Here is a 19,561-nt window from a genome sequence, read left to right as displayed (position 1 = left end):
TTAGTCAGGGTGATCATTCTCACTTCTTCTGTGTCTATTACTGCTCCCAAATTCTGATGAAAATGAACTTTGACACACATAACTCCACACTAATAAGGCCTCTAACAGAGTGAGTGTGTAACAGTTGCTGTGTGGACAAAATCGTTATGTGAATCAGTCTAATAAGGACTATATGAAAACATTCAGTACAGTTGCTCAATAACAGCTGCTATGCCAAGACATCCTCATTAAATGTATTAATGTTCAAACTTAAATCAGTAACAATGCATAACATAGACCGTCTGAAGGGTTATTTGTCATTTCAAGGCCTCACTTGACACAGTGATTTTTATCTCAAGTGACTTGCTGGTTAGACAGGCAAGCAAGCGATTTGTAAAGCACAATTCAGACTCAAGGCAACTCAAAGGACTTTACAGGGGCATAAAAATGACATTCAAAGAAATGTCAATAAAGCATTTGAAATACATTGAAAATACATTTAAAAACAAGTAGGAAGACATCAAGAAATAAAACATTAAAACAAGTTCAGAAATAGGAAAGTAGGCTAAAATAGAATAGGTTTAAAAGAGACAGACTTAAGAATTAAAGTCATGGTGCAATTCAAAGCCTCATAGTTGCTTCAGTGAAAGACAGTGGCAAACAGAAAGGTCTTCAGCCTTGATTTGAAAGAGATAAGAGTTGGAGCAGACGCATAATCACTGAACGCTGCTTCTTCATGTTTAGTTTTGACTCTAGGGACTGAAAGCAGACATGTAACTGACGACCTCAGAGGTCTGGATGGTTCATAACAAACACACCCGTTAAGAGTTACAAGAAATAAGAGAAGTGAAACAAAAGAGGAAGGAAACGTGTGAAGACAAAAGCTGCTGTAGCCTCTGTTGGCCACCAGGGGGGCAGACAGGGTGGGAGCACGTGCCACGTTAAAGCGGGTGAAGAAAACGAAACCAACGACAATTGAGTTGATCGATATTGTTTCCTCGTGGGTGCTGCCGTGCTAGATCATCAAAATCATAAAATGAAATAGAAAATGAATCTTAGATATCTTCAGCATGTATGAATATATATGTGCTTGCTTATGATGACAGGCGGTTCTATGGTGTAATGGTTAGCACTCTGGACTCTGAATCCAGCGATCCGAGTTCAAATCTCGGTAGGACCTATCTTTTCGAGACTTAATCAATGCGTTTCGTCGAGGTTAAAAATACTCCTACAAGTATGCGCTAATGCTGAAGACAAACTTTTTTTAAGCAGTCTATGTTTCTGGATGTTGGTTTCTTAAAAGTCAAGAAGTACAATAGTTAAGAAGAAATTTTATTTCCTAACAAGCCACGTGCATACAGTTCACGCATTAAAATGTATTTCCAGTAGATCCACGTATTTGCGTAGAGTTTGTGTACATATTTTGTATTTTCCTCATTTTTCTTGTTGGTGTATTTGCTATATTCTTCTGTATATATATTTTTTATTTTTCACCTCGTTAATATTCTGTATTTGCACTCTGCACATGCTGCAAGAATTTCCCATGAGATAGATAAAGCCCTGTCCTACATGATGTTTACCCAGCAGTCACATACTCACCAAGGTTTACTTTGAAAAAATGTTGTTTTGTAATGTTGAAGAAACAAACCTGCAGGGCTTGAAGAACGACTGATGTCTTTGTTTTACAGGTAAACAGTTTTAACTTGAGGTCAGCTGGGAATCTGAATTTGGGGAATTTAATTTCATGATTCTTGGGTAAAGGTCACAACCCACTTTCAAAACCAACACACTCTTGAAAAATATTCAAACCATCGTAAAGCAGCTTGCATGACCAGATGACACTCTCTTATCAACACTGTGGTACCATCAGCATTGTTTGTGAGCTTTTTGTATTTTCTGATATACCCTCAACTCAACTCAACTTTATTTATGTTGCACTTTACACATAACACAGTTAATCCAAAGTGCTTTAGCACACTGAGGAAAACAGAATAAAGCAAAAAGGAGACAGAACAGAAGGGCAAAGGGAAACTAGAGTGACGGTGCAGTTATATATGCAGTATTTTCGACATCAGGATGTCAGATTTTTAACCCGTGTTTAACAAAAACATCTAAACCAATAAATGTTCTTCCAGCCAAGTTTACTGAAAGGCTCAATTTTCACTTGTAAGTTCTGACAATGATGTGCTTATTCTCTGGTCACCAATTGGTTAAGGTTTGGAAAAGATCATGTTTTGGCAATGTCATCAATTTATTTTGGAAAACTGTCAGGACATAAGGGCAAAATGGCACATTAAAGACAGGCACAGCCTCAGCTCCACAACAACATTAACTGCACAAGTTAACATATGCATCACATCCACAGCCGCAGCACCATGACAAGCAAACATTGCCGACATCACATTTGGTTGAAATGAAAAATGATTGTACACAGCCTACATCGTACAAATGTAAATGTATCAGGGGTTTGCAGAAATGTTAACTGCCAACATTTTATCCTGACAGCTGGGTAGACTGAGCATGTATGTTCTTGTGCAAAACCATCAACATTGAGTTCTGACAGTCTAAACACTAATCCCTATCATAATGCACTTTCATCTAGATTTTTCAGGAAATATATGGAGTATAAAATAATTCTCCATAGTGTCATTGTTGATCATAATTAATTCCACACTGCCTTGCACCTTACATCTTGTATTTACATAAGAAAGACCAAAGTAGAAGCGTCACAACGCTGGTTTTATTTCAAAGCACAAAGTACTGTTTCTTATTTTGTCAGCGTCGTCAGTGGTGAATACCCTGAGTGAGAACAGAAGATGCTGCTCTTGTAAAAAAAAAACTCCTCCGTCTGCTGTCTGTCACGTTAAAGAGGGAGACTCATGTTACTCTCAGTTCTGCCCCAAACACTGTATAGAAAAAATGTATTCATCAATCACTCTTCCTTGTGCTGGATTACATTTAGTGCCTGTTCTATTTGCAGTTTGTAGTATGCTGGTTCAAAATGTCAAGATGTACAGGCTTGTTGCCGTGGATGCTCTGTTCCCCCCTCTCTTGACAGGCGAAGTATTGTAGTTATAGACAAGCCTTCATCACAGGCTTCATCTTTTCTCCTCTCCTTGTTATTTGATGGAGTGCAACGCCTACAGACACCGACTGTTTTTGTTTTTGATCTGTAGCTCACAATCTGGTATGGACTGTGTCGTACAGTACGCTGAGATCAAAGCACGTCATGTCAGGTCAGTGGCATGTTTTCACGTTTCTGCAGAAGGCAACGACTTTATTGTCTGCTGCCAGGAGCCAGTGAAGATGGGTCACGCGTGTTACATTTTGTGGCATATTAAAAGAAAAAAGGTGAGGAGCCAAATGCAAAACACCCAGGAGGCAGGAGGGATTAGGAAATGAAGGGCGAGTTTTTTCAGTAAAAGCTGAAATAAGGCAAAAGACAAGAATCCAGCCACAATCACAAATTAGTAACACAAACTACAACAAAGAACCACCTTAGAAAAGCAGTCAGTAAAAGCATTAGAGGACAGAAACCTGGAACATAACATAGGGAGACACTGAAGGACACTGAAACAAGGCTTAGGTGAACCACAGAAGAAGAAACAGACACACTGACCAAAACATCGGGGAGCATGCAGACTATATTCACACACAAGGGCTGATTGACAACAAGACACAGGTGAACACAAAAAAGGGCCTCACACGACACATGGGGGCAAAATTTCAATGACAACGTGCTGATCCTCTCTGACCAGTAAATGTTTTTATGATCAACACTGATCACATTTTGTAGCTGAGCTCTTGTGCAAATCAAACTCTAGACATGAACCTATATTTGCTGTCCTCCGTTTCCTCCCCTCCGTGGTAAGATTTTAAAGGATAGATTCACATTTTCTCCTTTTTGTCATGAAGCACAAGAAATTAAGAGATCCCTCGTTAGCCTGCTTCTAATGTTGGTGAAGTGGGATTCATGGTATTAAAGCCTTTATCTGAATCTAATATGAGGCTTCAGCAGTTTAAGTTAGACACACTAAGAGACAGTCTTCCAAAGTTGAAGTCTTTTTCAGTTAAAAAAAAAGTTCTATCACTGCTGCTATCCCTCTTCAGCAAAGAGGAACTGTCTGGGGAAAGACAAAGTGGGAAAAACACAAGGACTCAGCTAAAATTTTGAATGTACTTTCGCGCAGCAGGAGGGCTGTGGATTTTGTCACATCGCTTACACTGAAAGCACTTCAGGAAAGTACACTTTACTTGCTGGCACAAACAAAAGGATTCAACTGAGCGAGGAAAACTTGTTCAAATGTACCCACGAGAGCCTGAATATTGTTTTAAGACAATCTGAAAACTTCATCCTAAAACCAGGTCAATGCTGAATGTGATTTTGTGTTTCACTCATTGTGTTAGGTCTGAAAATTACATCATAACATAATTACTGAGCGATCTTGACAGAACGGAGGACAATAAACCTACATTTAAATTCATGACTGATAGATGAGCTGCATGCAGGGATTACAGTTTTGGGGGGGCGTTCAGTTGCTTTTCTTAACATCCACATCTACTTCTGTTGTTCTCGTGAATGCGGCAATGCTGTTTTGCTGCTGACCACAACACTTCCCCTGACTTTTCATCAGCATCAGGTGAATAGAAAAAGACTGACATTTTGTATTTTTCGGGCGAACTTGTCCTTTAAACAAATGATTACAACAGCGAAGATGACACAGCAGAAAGACTGAGAAAACTGAGCACAGCTAAGCAGAGAGAGATCTTCCGGAGCTCAAATATGGTCATTTGTACATTTCGCCAGAGCTGTGTGTCTTGGTAATCACCACACAAGGGCAGCAGAGGGCAATAAGCCGAGCTGTCTGTGGCTGCACTGCACCCACTCCTGCCTCTCCAACCATTAGACAGTCTGAATGTTTGTTTTGAAGGATGTTACCATCCATCCACACATCAGTCAGAGTCTAGGTCAGATACAGCTGCTGGTTGTACTTCTTTATGCTCTGCACTCAGGTCACTCTGTTCAGTTTGACAAAAATAAATGCATGTTATAGATAGAGAACAACAGACTTTATTGTAACTGATGCACATATACATGTTTAATCACAATAAATCTTGTACATGTAATTGTTCTGGATTGTGGAAGGCATCATAGATCACTGAGGATGAAACATGTTGAGATTTAGTTTCAGTGTAGAAATAACAATTTACATTGAAAATGATATAATATGTATTATAACATGATGATTCCATGTATTAAATGTCTTAGCTTTGTTTGATAACACTGGAGTTGTGTCATTTCTGTTTCTGTGGGAATTTGGCGCTCTTAGTAATGTGAGCTTGTTCACATTCTACAATTATAAAACAACAGTTTGCCTGCTGTTTTATTTGAGCATTTATTACAGACTGGCTGTTGTATTATTCAGGCTCAATGTAATTAAATTTAACTGTGTGCTTCAACTAAGTACATTTACTTAAGTACTGTTACTTCAACATGCTACTTTATACTTATGCTGGACTACGTTTTGGAGTGAAAAACTGTACATTTCACTTTATCTATTTTATTCATTCATGTCACAACTTGAGTTACTAGTTACAGAAGCACATTTTCAAATTATTTCATGAAAACAAAATAGAATAATAATAATAAAAAAACACTGATTCTGATCATGAGAACAATGCTAAAAATCTGATCCAGTATTCAGTCGTCTCGTAATGTATACATATACATGTAAATATATGTATAATTTACTTTTACTAGTACTTCTGATACTTTACTTTTACATGAACATTTATTGACAGAAATTATTGTATGTTATGCATATTTAAGATATTTTTAATAACTCTTAGTTAGTTTTTGACTATTTATATAACAAAACGGAAAAGATATAGTTCAACAGGAACAGGAAGCTGTGTGAATTTAATATGAAAATGTAGATGATACTGTTTGTTTTCATCTGGATGGCACTCATGGTGTCTTCCTCCTCGTGGCCACAGTCTTGACATTTACAGTAAATCAGGAGTGAATGCTGGAAGTTTACCTCATCGACGTCATGACATACTTTCTGACTTTTGTTGATTTCCTCCCGTGTGTGTGTGTCTGCGGTTTTTATTTGTCAGGTCTGTTCATGTTAACTCACATGTGTCCTCACAGCTTCAGACGTTTGCTGTCTGTCACCGCTGCCAGCAGTGTCATCAGTGACGTCAGCGGGGTTTGTAATCAGTCACGTGAGCCGCGCAGGTCTGGATAAAGCGCTGCTCGGGACTACACGGTCTGTTCGGGTTCACCCAGCCCCGTTGTGAATTATTATTTTTTCATGAAAACAAATTTAGTCAGCGAGTGAGAAAAAATTGCAGACGAAGCAAAAGGGATCATTCTCGTCCGCGCACATCTGGAGGTTTCTACTTCGACGCTGCTTCATATTCGACAGATCATCTTCATATCGTCGTGATGTGAGTAGATTCTTCTTTTACTGAGACTAAATAACACATGACGCTCGCACACCCAGTCTCTTTAGTTGGGGTGTTTTATCATATTTATTTCGTTTATTTTATTTTCATTATTTTAAGACCTTGATATCATTTGTGATGGTGGCCGTTTTACGTTACATATCAGATGCTTTTGAATTGTAGTCTTTGAATGTCTCACCGGGATTTAATCGACATGACACGATAAATAGGTTTTGTTTTTTTTTTTATTGTCGTGCATTGAAAAATAATAATAGAAATAATAGACTGCTTTATAGTGAGCGTCCTGTGTGTAATAATTACAGGGCGCCCATTGGTTACATTGAGGTCATATGGAGGTTTATTCCATTGCACCCAGTGTAGATGCTCCTTAAGATGGCTCCTTGTGATGTGAGCATGAGAGAAAACCCCTCTGAATCACTGCTGGTCGCTCTGGTCAGCTGTGTTTTGCAAAAAAAAAAAGAAAAAAAAGAAAAACATTTGTGGTAAACCAGATATTGCCAACTGCACAAGATGCAGGCTTTGTTTCATTCCTATTTGTTTCAGTGTTTTTTTGTTGTTTTTTTTCCCCTGCTGCCCCACCTCAGGATATTTTGTCCTTCATCTTTCTGCTCTATTTATCTTTTGGGTGTGTGTGGATTTCCTCATCACACGCCGGGGTCTCTCCCCCCTCCCTGTCAAACATAAGGAATGCAAATGGCTGGTGAGGGTGAGGGTTGTCTTTCGTCGCTAAGAGGGAACAGATGCTGAGTGAAATGTTGTGGTGGTTCCCTCCCCAGATCAGACTGCCCATCCCGGCTGCCCCTCCTGCTGTTAATACAGCCCTCTCTAATCCCTGCACAGCCTGGGACTGTCTGTCCAGCAGCTCCTGCCTCTGTCTCTGGGGCCGTCATTACAGCAGCATTGGGATGCTCAAAGCACAAGTCAAAGGGCTTTTACTTCACATAAGAGAGAGGGGGTCAATTAATATTTCTGAAAGGCTTAAGGTTGAAAATCCTGTGTCAGTGTTCCTTGCATGAAATATCAAAAGGCGTGAGATATAAGTAATCATTACAATTTAAAATGAAAAGTCCCTGTTTTAACTTTGTCATTGCATTTAATCAGCTGACCTATTTTCATTCATCTGATTTTAGTTAGAATTTTAGTGAAAGCTCTCAGAATACCAAGAAAATGGGCTAAAAGTGGAAAAACAAGACGTCAGTATCTTTGAATAAAAGGCACGTTGCAGTGTTGGAAATGAAGCACAGGGGCAATAGCAGATGCAGAGTTTGACGTGTGATGTTCTCAGACCGTGTGGGAAATAATAAAAAAAGAAGTCTGCGGTTCCTTGAGTGTGAAATTAAGATCTTGGGAACATTACGGCACAAGTGATTAAGAAATCACTGATGATTTGTCATCTCCGCAAAGCTGACGGTTGGAGGTGACTCACAAAAACAATAGTGAGCGCGAAAAATGGGAAGTAAAGAAGAGGAAATCCGCTGTGTCCTTATTTGTGCTGCTTTTATGAAGAAAAAGCTGTGGTGAATGAAAAGATTGCAGTTTCTGGCGTGAGTCACTCACTTCCAGTTTTGAGCGAGCAGAGGGTCGTCTTCAAAAGTGATATAGTCAGAAGGTGGCATGTGGAAAATGAAATTTCAAGTCAAGTCAGGTTTATTTACAGGCTTCTGTCGCTGACGCAGACCTCAAAGGTTTTCAGAACAGAGGCCGTTCTGTATTTGATGGGGTAAACGATCTAAGGGATGCAGTACTGTGTACAGACAAAGCACAAGACACAAGGATATAGGGCTGCTAATGATTTTTTTTCATTGTAGTTTAATCTGGTAATTTTTTTTTCTTGATTAAAATATTTAGTTTGGTGCATAAAATATCTGAAAATTGAGAAAAATGTTAATTAGGGTCCAAGAAGACTTGCTGTTGTCTTGCTTGACCACAACCCAAAGACATTCAATTTGCTGTGATTGAGGGGTAAAGGAACCAGAAAATATTCACACTTAAGAATTTACTGGAATCAAAAAGTGTTTTAATCTAAATATTGATAATAATGTTAACAATATCAGCTCTATAAAGGTAGGAACCGTTCTCATCTAGTAAAACAGCACGAGTCCCTTATGGAAAACCAAGTAAAACATTGCTGGACAAAAGGGAAGAACTGCAGCTTTTTTCACTGAGAGGTGGGATGAGTCTGTTAGAACTTTCAGGTCAATACGACAAAAAGGCCCAAAAAATGGCATTTCTCTGTATACGGAAGTTGTAAAGACGTCATTCTTTGGCTGACTTTCTTCACAGAATTGATCTTTGATGATGACGCAGCCCATTAGTCAACTCGTATTTAACAAGAACGATTTTCTGGCTCATTTGAGCATCAGAGCGAGAAATGTTCGGTCTCCAGTCGGGTCTTCAGTTTTAATGTTGTTGCTATGGTGAGGATTAGATATAATTTTAGGCCTCTGCTTCCTGTTGAGAGGGAGGAACAGACGCAGCAGTGGATGTAGTGATAGTTGGAGCTGGAGATTACATCTATATTTAATCCTGAACCTTCCGAGTATTACACGACACATCTGCCGCACCATCAGCTGTATATTTAGCAGCATTCTGTACCGCTGAGAGCAGGTACTCTGCAGATTGGCAGAAGACGAGCTGTAGGGGGCTTTTAACTTTCTTTTGCTTTTAAGTCGCCCAATACATTGGATTGTAACCAGGCATTATAATGGAAATATGTCCCTTTTCGATACGTCTCTTTTCCAAACCATTGTGTTTAACTTTACATCCATCATGAACAGCCTGGTGGAGGCTTTTACAAAAACGATGGGAACCCTCTAACAAACTGTGAAGAGTATACTGCCTCAAAAATGATACTTGACCACTTAATTCCACATACAGCACATAAGGATTTTGTTTGTATGACATGTTTTCCGACATAATCTTCACGGAAAAAGACCAAAAAATCTAATAATTGAATCCATCTAATATGGGAAATAAAACATTTTATGTCTCCCTTTACGGTCAAATCAGGTGAGAAATTGTATAAATACAAAAGTTCCACCTTCTGCATGGAATTGAGACTAGCTAGAGGACAAGTTCTCCCAAAAATGAAAATTCATTATCTACTCATCCCCATGACGATGAAAAGTCGGACGAAGTTTCGTAGTCCATGAAGCGTCTCCGGAGCGTCGCAGCAAAACTAGCATTGAAACAAGTAAAAGTGGCTGGTTTTGAAATGGGAAAAAAAAACATCAGAAAACATAAACATAAACTGGCTCCATGCAGCTTGTCTGGCAAAAGTCCTGAGATCCTAGGTGTATTTAGATTTTAAAGCTGAAATCTTCACTGTGGCTGCTGAACTAAAAGCATTAGCTTAACTTAGCATCCTGATATCCTGGATGTTGGAGCTTGACCGCACATTGAGGGTGTAAGTTACGTATTTTCAAATCAATTTGGGATCTCGGGGCTTCTGCAGACTTGGATTACGCAGATGAGTCATGGTATGTTTCGTTTTTAGGTTGTTACCTTTTTGAAACAAGTACCCATCCACGCTGCAATGCTGTTTTGCTGCGAAGATGTTTTGTGGGCTGTGAAACTTCATCTGACACCATCAGCAAGAGGATGAGACTGAATTTACATTTTTTAGAGAACTTATCCTTTGAGCAACAACTTTAAAGATGTATTGCTTGTGACAGTGCACACATCAGATCCAGAATATGGACCCTTTTTGTTTTTAAGAAATCAACTGTACACCACAAAACCTGGTTGAACATAGAAACATAAGAAAAACAGCGGTTTCACAAGTGCTTCTGTAATATATATGTATATTTTGTCATTTAAATTGAAAGGAGATATAAATAAAGCGGAAAACTTTTTTGATGTCTGGCACGTTGAGTCATCGGGTATACCCACAAGGCTCAACACTGCAGAGAACGAACATCCACCATCAAAACAGCCCTCAGCAAATCAGGGAACGTTGGACATAAATAGTCATAAACAGATTTAGGCGAAAAACAGTGCGAGACAAGAATTGTCCTTCTGATGATGAGTCATAATGAAAAAACATCCATCTACCTGATTTGCAGAGCAAAAAGGCTCCTGAAACAGGAAAAATATTTGGATCAGAAATTTGCTGAATAACTGAATCTTGGTGTTCTCTAACTGTCTGGCTACGGGCGGCTGAATCATTCTCATCCCTCAGCGTGACTGTGGCAATGCTGCAGTTGCTCGCCGCTATAGATTATCTCCCTTTTTCCACGTTCTCATGTTAGCGGTCAGTTTCACGCCCTAAGCCTGTAAGCAGTGCTTAGCTTTGTGTCCCATCACTCGGCCACGTGGGGCAACGGCACACACGGACCTATTAGCTTTAAAGCTAAAGTCCTAAGTGGGCGAGATACGGTCACAGCCTCTTGTGTGCCATGGTTCCTACCAGTTGACACGTCCAATGCACAGGAGGGTAGATATCTTCATGCTAACTCCTTCATATCCCAGTGGGAGAAATAATAGGCGGCTGTTTATCAGTTTGCTAGTGAGTGTGGAGGAACTGCAGGGAGAGATAAAGCAGGCTCTTCAGCTTGAGCACAATAAACCGGCCCAGCGCTGTGAGGGTTTCCAGGGCTCCATGCTTTGTGATAAAGCTATAACAAGCTGACTCACAGAGGCGCTCCCTCTATTCCTTTCTATTTCTCGACATCGTTGAGCACAGAATATCACCTCGGCTAAAAGCTCACAAAAAGCTTTTTCCTGCACTACACCGCGCCCTCTCTTTCCCAGCGCTCACTTATTGTTCTGGTACTTTTCCATCTTTTTCCTCCAAAGGCATGCGTTTCATTTTACATAATCGGTCATGGCATATAGCAAGGTCATCGGTCGTAAGCCCTCCCATATTTCTTGTTGAAATATGGTGTTTTTGCAGACAGGAATGCGCACTAAATGCCTCCAGATGTTCTCATTATATTTCGGTTGTTTGTTCAGTATGGTATGCATTTGTAATGTAGGTAATTTCTATTTTACATGCCGCGTGGTTTTAATGCAACAGTTGGAGCAGCAAGACAATTAATACAGGGTGATTTTAAAGTCTGCTCAGCCTGGTTATTCCCTGATGGAGGAGGCCTATTTTCCCCTCTTTTTTTTAAGATGGGTTACATACAGCAATATGATCAGAATGCATAATGGAAACCCTCCCCCTCTGTCCCTTTCTCTACTTTTCAGCCCACACTGTGGGAATGGGAAATGATGGAGGATAAAGGGCCTCGTGTAGCCGACTACTTTGTGGTTGCTGGCCTCACCGACTCATCCAAGCCTCTGGAGGAGGAGCTCCACTTTGATGATGCCGGCCCCAAATCTGTGAAACCCAAAGCCCCCATTACCGATGTAGCTGTTGTGATCCGCTCCCTGGGTGAGGAGGTACCCCCAGGCTTCACCTGTGTGGAAAGCACCCCCTCAGGCCTCTCTGCAGAGCTCAATGGAGCCAGCCTCAGGGGCCCGCAGATCTTCCTGTGCTTCAAGCGAGGCAGAGATAAGCCTCCACTGACAGATCTCGGGTAAGCAATAATCCTCAATCTCTGACCCTTTACTCACCCAGCACCACTAATCACTTCTTTGCCTTGGGTCACTATAATCTGCTCTTAAACATACTCTCTGCCTTGACATCTCCTCAATGAATATATTATCAGAGCTCTCCAGTAATAATCATTAACACCGGGATCATGTAAAAAGTCTCACACTGCCTTGCATTTCAGGATTCTGTATGAGTGGAAAGAAAAGCTGAAGCCTGGATGTCACATCGTCCAGACCACGCCCTCAGGTCGCCCTGCCAACATCAGCAGCTCCTCGTCCCAGCGCATCTACATCACCTACCGCCGCGCTCCCAAGAGCCAGCCCCACACGTCGCTGGCTGTTACCGATGTCTGCATCATCATCCCCGGCAAGGGCGAGACGCCCCCTCACACCTTCTGCAAGGTGGACAAGAACCTCAACAGCAGCATGGTGAGACAGCGCTCGGAGATGTGTCTGATCTCTGGTTTGTCCTTAAAAACGCAGGTTGTGATTGATCAGTGATTTCTTTTTCTCGTATTCCAGTGGGGATCTTCTGTGTACCTTTGTTACAAGAAGTCCCTGGCTAAAGCGAACACAATTGCATACAAAGCAGGTAAAGTAGCAGCATGTGTAATATGAGCCAAATCTAATTCGGAATGCTCAAGTAATCTAATTGTGGAAATGTCAGTTTTATTCCTGCCCCTAAATTAACTTAATGGCATTATGACGACTGTGTTTGACTTTGCGGTGTGTATTTGTGTCCAGGTCTGCTGTGTAGGTACCCGGAGGAGGACTACGAGTCCTTCCCACTGCCTGAGTCAGTGCCAATGTTCTGCCTGCCCATGGGGGCAACGATCGAGTGCTGGCCAGCACACACCAAGCACTCCCTGCCTGTTTTTTCTACATTTGTACTGACAGGCGCCTCTGGAGAAAAGGTAAAAAAAAAAAAAAAACAGTTGCTTACATTAGTAATTAATTACCCACAGCCATGTTCCTCTTTCCTAATCTTTTTGTTAAGTGGAAGTTTGCCTGTGGTCCTTTTTTGTGCTCGTGAAAACACCCACAGAAACCGACAAACAAGCACACTGATTTTGCCAAGGAAAACAGCATTCCTGGCAGAGTCCTGCTAAGTTTCATTTACATCATCATTAATTACGCAGTTCCTCCAAAGTTTTCTAGCCCTTTATACACAAATTCTCCATTGATTGCTCCATTTTAGCCTGCCTCTCCATCTTTATCTTCCCCGTCTCTCTCGAGCGTTAGTATCCCTTATGGATTGGTTTGTTGATGAACTGCAGTAGTATTTCTAAGAATACCAGACAACCTTAATCAACTTCTAAGCTCTGACGGGAATCAAAAGTGGTCTAAAGGCGGCGTTTGGAATACTAAAACGCTGTTAGTCTTTGAAAGCAATGCAGCATAAAATATTTTTTCAGCTCTTTTGAATAATGGATAGGTCATGCACCACTTGGGCTGGTGCATAAGTTTTTAAATGCTGAACGCCTCAGTACTCACTCCTCCTTCCCCTGCAACCTCTGCTTTGCAGACTCGTCTCGAGGCACTTCATGCCTGAAATGATTTGTTTATTTATTTGGGTGGAACGACTTCAAAGCACTGAGTATTATTTAGTTGATTTATTATGATGATAATTCTCCAGCAGCGCTGCGACACCATCTCACCTGAATACGTTCATTCAAAGTACCTCTGACTGCTGCGCCTGTGCTTGTTTCTGTCTTTGTGAAGTTTGCATCAGGATGTAAACAAGTTTCTTTGTGTGTGTGTGTGTGTGCGTGCGTGCTTGTACGTGTATTCGATGAATTTATGCTGATCATCACCGTTCTATTGTGATGCAGGTGTATGGAGCAGCCATTCAGTTCTATGAGCCTTACTCCGAGGAGAACCTGTCTGAGCGTCAGCGCTCACAGCTCGGCCTGCCAAGCTCTGATCTCGGACCCGACGGGACCAGGAGTGTTTACAGCAACAAGAGCATCTGTCTGCTCTCCCACTGGCCCTTCTTCCAGTCCTTCAGGAGCTTTCTCACTTTCCTCTACCGATACTCCATCTCTGGACCACATGCCCTGCCTATTGAAAAGTTAGTTTAACAGCTTCATTCACTTTGTCAAAGTCGGTCCGGTTCAAAAATTCGTATCTATTTTTATTCTTGCAGACAGGTGCTCTTACGGCTTTTCTGAGCGGCTATGTTTTCTCCCTCACAGGCACATCTCTCACTTCATGCAAACTGTGCCATTCCCCTCCACTCAGAGGCCACGCATCCTCGTGCAGGTGAGCGTAGAATGTAACATTTTGATGAGTGCAGTCACGACTTCAGTTTTGTACGCTCGCTTTATTTGAATTGACGTGAGTGTCTTTAAACACACTGAGCTAAATCCTCCCACCGTTGCTCCTGTGTGCCTTCCACAGCTGTCTCCACATGACAGCTTGATGCTGAGCCAGCCTGTGTCCTCTCCACTGCCTCTCAGGTAGGGAAGCATTAGCAAAATCCTTAATTATGAGACATACTTTGCTAATTTGCTGCTGTGATCTGGAACCATTTCATTCATTTGTCTTGTAGTGGTGGAAGCCTCTCCACGCTGCTCCTGAATTTAGGCCCGAAGAACGCGGCCACTCTGCTGGTGCTGGCTGTCACGGAGCACAAGATCCTGGTGCATTCCTTGCGTCCGGCTGTGCTCACCAGTGTTACAGAGGCCCTTGTATCTGTAAGTCTTTGACTCTTTTCTTTCCACTTTTCCTTAAAATAACGCTTAAGAGTGTGGTCTTTAGTGTGTTTTAAAGGCAAATGTGCCCTCCAAGGAATGTGTGTATGAAGTTCGCTGTTAAAATGTAATCCTCCCTTTCAGATGATCTTCCCATTCCACTGGCCGTGTCCCTACATCCCTCTGTGCCCGCTGGCCCTGGCCGGCGTGCTCAGTGCACCGTGCCCATTCATCGTGGGCGTTGACTCCCGATACTTTGACCTTTACGTGCCACCAGCCGACATCAGCTGCGTGGATCTGGACACCAACACAATCTCCCAGTAAGTGACTTCGAACCGCAACCGCTCCGTGATCGATGGCCCACCTTCAACTTTAAGACGTCCAGCCAAAACTCGTGGTTTAGGCTTTCATAGGTCCAGTGATGCAAGTTCTTCCCGAGGTTATCGGTTATCTGTCAAGAGAGCCTCTCATGCAACGATAGCAGCTGGAATGTGAAATATTCTGACTGTGCGAAAAAGCACATTTGAGCAACGCTTGTCTTCCACATCAATTCAAAAGCTATTTCGCGGAGAGATTAAATTGTCAGCGCTGAAGTCGGCGAATCCGTCTCTAACTCTTTGCAATGTTTCACGACTGTCCTCCCGTGTAATGAAAACCATATGGTGTGCTTTCAGAAAGGACGACAAGAAGGCTCTAACGTGGAAAATCTTGCCCAGGAGAGCCTGCAAACATCTTCTGAATACCCTGAATAAGCTCCATCAGCAGCTCACTGAGGGTAAGTCCGGTCTGCTGCATCACTTTATGTGTGGTTATTTATGAATAATTTAGTTGTCTACTTGAGTCTGTTGAGTCAGCCTGCACAGTCTATCTTACAGGAAAACTCATTAGATGCTTGCGCAGTTATATAAAACATAATAATACATACAAACATAATAGCCTATTTAGTGCATCCCAGGAGATGTTGTGGATGAAGTGTAATTTAGTTTTTAAGGTGTACCCGCCCCTGCTCAACCTGCCTCATCTACATTTACTCTCATTTACTGTGATTCCCAGAACCTTGCTTTTTCTCTTTTACTCAAATTACAGCCTGATGTCCATGAGGGCATATTAAAGTCCGTCTGCAGTAGAAATAGAAATATCTGCCTCTTCTAGCATGGATTTCTTTCTTTGTGGTGGTTAAACATCGATTCCACATAAATGCCAGCCCAGAGAGAAACTCTTTGATTTGCTCTTTTGATTCCTGGTATCACACACATTTTATGATATTTTATATCTACTTTTGGACAGTGGAACCTTTAACATACAATTCATATAGAAATGAATTGCCTGATTAAAACAACTGCTTATAACTGTGATTTAGGGTACGTTTTTAAGCAATGCCAGTGTCCATATGGCGTTGTCAGCCGTCCATTCTTGTCCATAATCCTTTATGCTTATTCCACATGCTCACCTACCACCATGTGCTCTCAGGTGGTCAGCTGAACCGCGAAGATGTGCAGATGGAGCACACGGTAACTGACAGCGAGCTCAACGGCGGGAAGAGCCTCCACACTCTGGAGCTGGAGATCCAGGAGGCCTTCCTGCGCTTCATGGCGGCCATCTTGCGAGGCTACCGCTCCTACCTGCTGCCCATCACCCAGGCTCCCTCCGAGAAGACCACGGATGCCAGCTCCCTCTTCGACCACCAAGGTAGGCGTCGGTCTTGATGTTGCCATGTCCACGTGTTTCAGTGCTGCAGTGGGTCAGGGGGTTAAAATCTGAGTGCTGCTGCATCAAAGTTTGGCCTAGATCATGGCTGTAATGACTCTGGTGATTTAGCTTAAGCCTCAGTGGAAATTAGGCTTGGATGACAAGTTAGATAAAACCACCATGATTAATAGCACAATGTCCCCTGCACATCTGTGTGCTCTTATGTAATCGGAGCAGCGGAGAACAACTTATCAAACCACAGTGTTCATTTCCTCTAAATGTTGGTGAAGTCTGCATGTTGACCCCATAAATGCTGTAAAACGACTTGATAAGTGAATATTGAATTCCATAATCTGCCATTAATGCCCGATTGTTGTGTTTATCATTACATAATGTGTTTTTTTTCGCAGGCTTCCTGAAAAGCCGGGATCGCTCCCACCAGAGGTTTTACTCCCTCATGACCAAGACTCAAATGTTCAGCCGCTTCATCGAGGAGTGCTCGTTTGTCAGCGATAAGGACGCCAGTCTGGCTTTCTTCGATGAGTGCGTTGATAAGGTGAGGTTTGCAGCTAATCTTTATTATAGATTTCCTGTGTCAGAGACAATTCATCATAGGAACTGCATCATCCTACTGCGATAACAAGATGTAGTCAGGTCTCCGCCCGTTTGCACAAGAAGAGCAGAGCTGAGGCATTTAGAGGAAGATTAATCACAAGCTGTCCTCTCAATTAAGACGTCCTATTAAGGTCTTGGTTTAATGTGAAGGAGCTAATAAGCAAATAACAGGGACTAATAGAAGTAAACAAAGGGTAATTAACACCTCAACATCTCTCTTGAGCCTCTTTGCATCAGCACAACTCTGTTCTCCCCTGTTCTTTCAGCCTTTTTAAAAGTGCACTTCTTTTTTGTCCTCTTCTTCTTCGCTGATTTTCTGCCTTTTTTTCTCTTTTCTGCTGCTCTGCTTGTCATCACGGCTCCTGTCTGGTAGCTATTCGCCACCGGAGGCAAGGTAAGCTACCAGAAGTTGTGTTGTAGTCACTTTCCCTTCTTTTTCGCGCAGGATGAGAACCAATCAAAGTGTTTTCTGTCATTCCTCGAGCCCGACTGAGCTCAGGGTGTTTTTGTTTTCTGTGTGTGAGCTGACTAAATCAAAGTGACGGACAAAGGGAGTTGAGCTCCTCTGCGCACGCAAGGTCTTGAACGCGACGATGTGCATTATAGCTGTCAGTCTTTGTCAGCAATCTGCATTATTGAACCGGGTGCCATTAGAATGAGCCGCACAGGGGGATTCTGCTGAACTGCTCGAGACACCGAGGTGATGAGGAGTCTCCGAGAGACAGTGAGATTAATTATTTGTGCCTGCCATTCGTTGAGATGACTGTGCACTGTCTGCCCGCAATATAATATAGAAGAATGAAAGGAAGACAGGAAGTTGATAATCCTTGAAGGTGCATTGTGTAGTTTAAGGGAAGGAATTATAATGAGGAAAGACAAATCTTTATTATTTAAGCTAGATAAAATCTCTTTGTTTTCACGACTGAATAAACAAACTGATCTTTTACTGTTTTCTTTCGTTTATATCTGGCGGACTTATGTTTACCACCTTTCCAGCTTCAACCAGTTATGGGGACTTTATTTTCCGCTGAGAACAGCTTGTTTATTCAGTTATGGAGAAGGAAAATATTTCTGAGTTCATATTATTACCTCATTGATACTGTAAATATTACAGTTCTGAGTTTTACACAGTACTCCTTTTAATTGTCAAAAGGTTTTGCGGCGAATCCCCTCATTGTCAGTCAGAGCGTCAATCATTCTGGGATTTTACAGCTTTTATTATCGCAACCTGCCTACACATGTTTTGTAACGAGCCCAAAAAAAAAAAGACAAAACATCCTCCGCCCCTCCAAAAAAACTCCCTTTGCTTGCAAACTTGTGCAATTCGGAAGCCACGTACACATCCTGCATGCTCCTCTATGAGTGGTCATTGCGGTTCAGTATTGAGAAGTGGAAGTGTTGATTCACTTTGCTGCTGAAGTTGACAACAAGTGCGTGATTGAGAAAGGCCTCTCGGGTGTAAGAGGAAGGGCAGCTAGTTTAGAAACACTGAGCAAAACCGAAGCGAGGGCAAATAGGTCAGTTATAGTCAGTCGACTGAATCATTCACTCGACTGACTGGAACAAAGCCTGTAACGCTTCAGCCATAATAATTTCGTGAAGCTCATGTCTGAGATAAGCTGTTGATCAATTCAGATAAGCCATGTGATTGCGTATCAGCATTGTAGGCTTTTAATGATCTCTCAGACAGCTATCCAGTTGTGATTTTTCTCTTATAAAAGCAAACGTGGGCTACGCAACAACCAAAGGCTGCTGCTGTTGCTGCTGTTGTAGAAAGGCAGAGGAGCTTTGTACTATATACTCTCCTCCATACAACAGATCAGGCTGAGCTGTGGGAAATGTGGCAGTTCAGTTCAAGCGCTGCTGCCAGCGCTGCACAGTTTAATGGTTTCATGTCCCCAGAGCAACATGGCATCAGTTTTGTCCAGGTCACTGCAGGCGGGATTAATTGAGTCTTGGAGGATTCATAGGATCAAGCCAGTGCCTCGGCAGTAACCTTTTAGATAAATGGCGACACGGGCCATATTTCTGATATAGAACAACTCATTAGTGGCATCTGTCCGCCGTGACCCTCGGATCTGATCTCAGGGCTCGTACGTTATCAGACAACTGTGAGCCTCCAAGCAGCATTTAGCGCTTATGGATTTGTGTTGAGCTAAAAGGGAAGATGAAGAAGAGAGGGGGAGATCAATGATGAATGTGTGTTTCTCTTGAAAACCCAGATTGACAGTGAACGGCCAGAGGAAACCAGACTGATCGAACTGGATGAGTCCCACCGCAGTGAGCACACGGTCTACGTCAACCCTCCAGAGCTGCCACCACTGCCGGAGGGAGAGGAGCATCCTCTGTGCTATAGGTACCGCAGTGCAGATCAATCTCTAAACGACGGATACAAAACAGACTGTTTCTCTCTCTTTTTACTCTGAAAAGAGCGCGTCTCACTGACACAATGCAGCCCAGAAGGACACACTTCGCATAAATTGCCTCTATTGTTAAACACACTGCTGTAGGTCTTTGTGATCATCTTGAACCGGGACGTAACTCTTTTGGATTCTGTGCTACTGCTTCCAAAAGTG

The 19,561-nt window shown here is 42.2% G+C and overlaps 1 protein-coding gene and 1 non-coding gene across 3 annotated transcripts in view; both read left to right on the top strand.

The window, feature by feature from the left end:
- The first annotated feature begins 1,087 nt into the window (after positions 1-1,087).
- Positions 1,088-1,159, top strand: trnaq-cug. The gene has a single exon. It is a non-coding gene; the product is annotated as a tRNA-Gln (tRNA).
- Positions 1,160-6,232: 5,073 nt separating this feature from the next.
- dennd4a (DENN/MADD domain containing 4A) overlaps positions 6,233-19,561 on the top strand; it is a 25,165-nt gene continuing 11,836 nt past the window's right edge. The window contains exons 1-15 of one of the 2 annotated variants that reach the window (XM_037108570.1): positions 6,233-6,432; positions 11,641-11,972; positions 12,171-12,417; positions 12,511-12,580; positions 12,733-12,902; positions 13,821-14,059; positions 14,184-14,250; positions 14,389-14,447; positions 14,540-14,684; positions 14,826-15,001; positions 15,356-15,456; positions 16,152-16,370; positions 16,781-16,926; positions 17,359-17,379; positions 19,208-19,341. In XM_037108570.1, coding sequence (XP_036964465.1) covers positions 11,662-11,972; positions 12,171-12,417; positions 12,511-12,580; positions 12,733-12,902; positions 13,821-14,059; positions 14,184-14,250; positions 14,389-14,447; positions 14,540-14,684; positions 14,826-15,001; positions 15,356-15,456; positions 16,152-16,370; positions 16,781-16,926; positions 17,359-17,379; positions 19,208-19,341 — 2,105 coding nt within the window. In that variant the 5' untranslated portion in view covers positions 6,233-6,432; positions 11,641-11,661. The remainder of the gene's footprint in view (positions 6,433-11,640; positions 11,973-12,170; positions 12,418-12,510; positions 12,581-12,732; positions 12,903-13,820; positions 14,060-14,183; positions 14,251-14,388; positions 14,448-14,539; positions 14,685-14,825; positions 15,002-15,355; positions 15,457-16,151; positions 16,371-16,780; positions 16,927-17,358; positions 17,380-19,207; positions 19,342-19,561) is intronic. The other variant, XM_037108572.1, reaches the window with a different exon arrangement.

Source organism: Acanthopagrus latus, chromosome 8 (assembly GCF_904848185.1).
Source record: "Acanthopagrus latus isolate v.2019 chromosome 8, fAcaLat1.1, whole genome shotgun sequence".
In the NCBI taxonomy this organism is placed as follows: Eukaryota; Metazoa; Chordata; class Actinopteri; order Spariformes; family Sparidae; genus Acanthopagrus; species Acanthopagrus latus.
The sequence above is the reverse complement of the archived record's forward strand: the minus strand, read 5'-3'. Positions and strand labels throughout refer to the sequence as shown.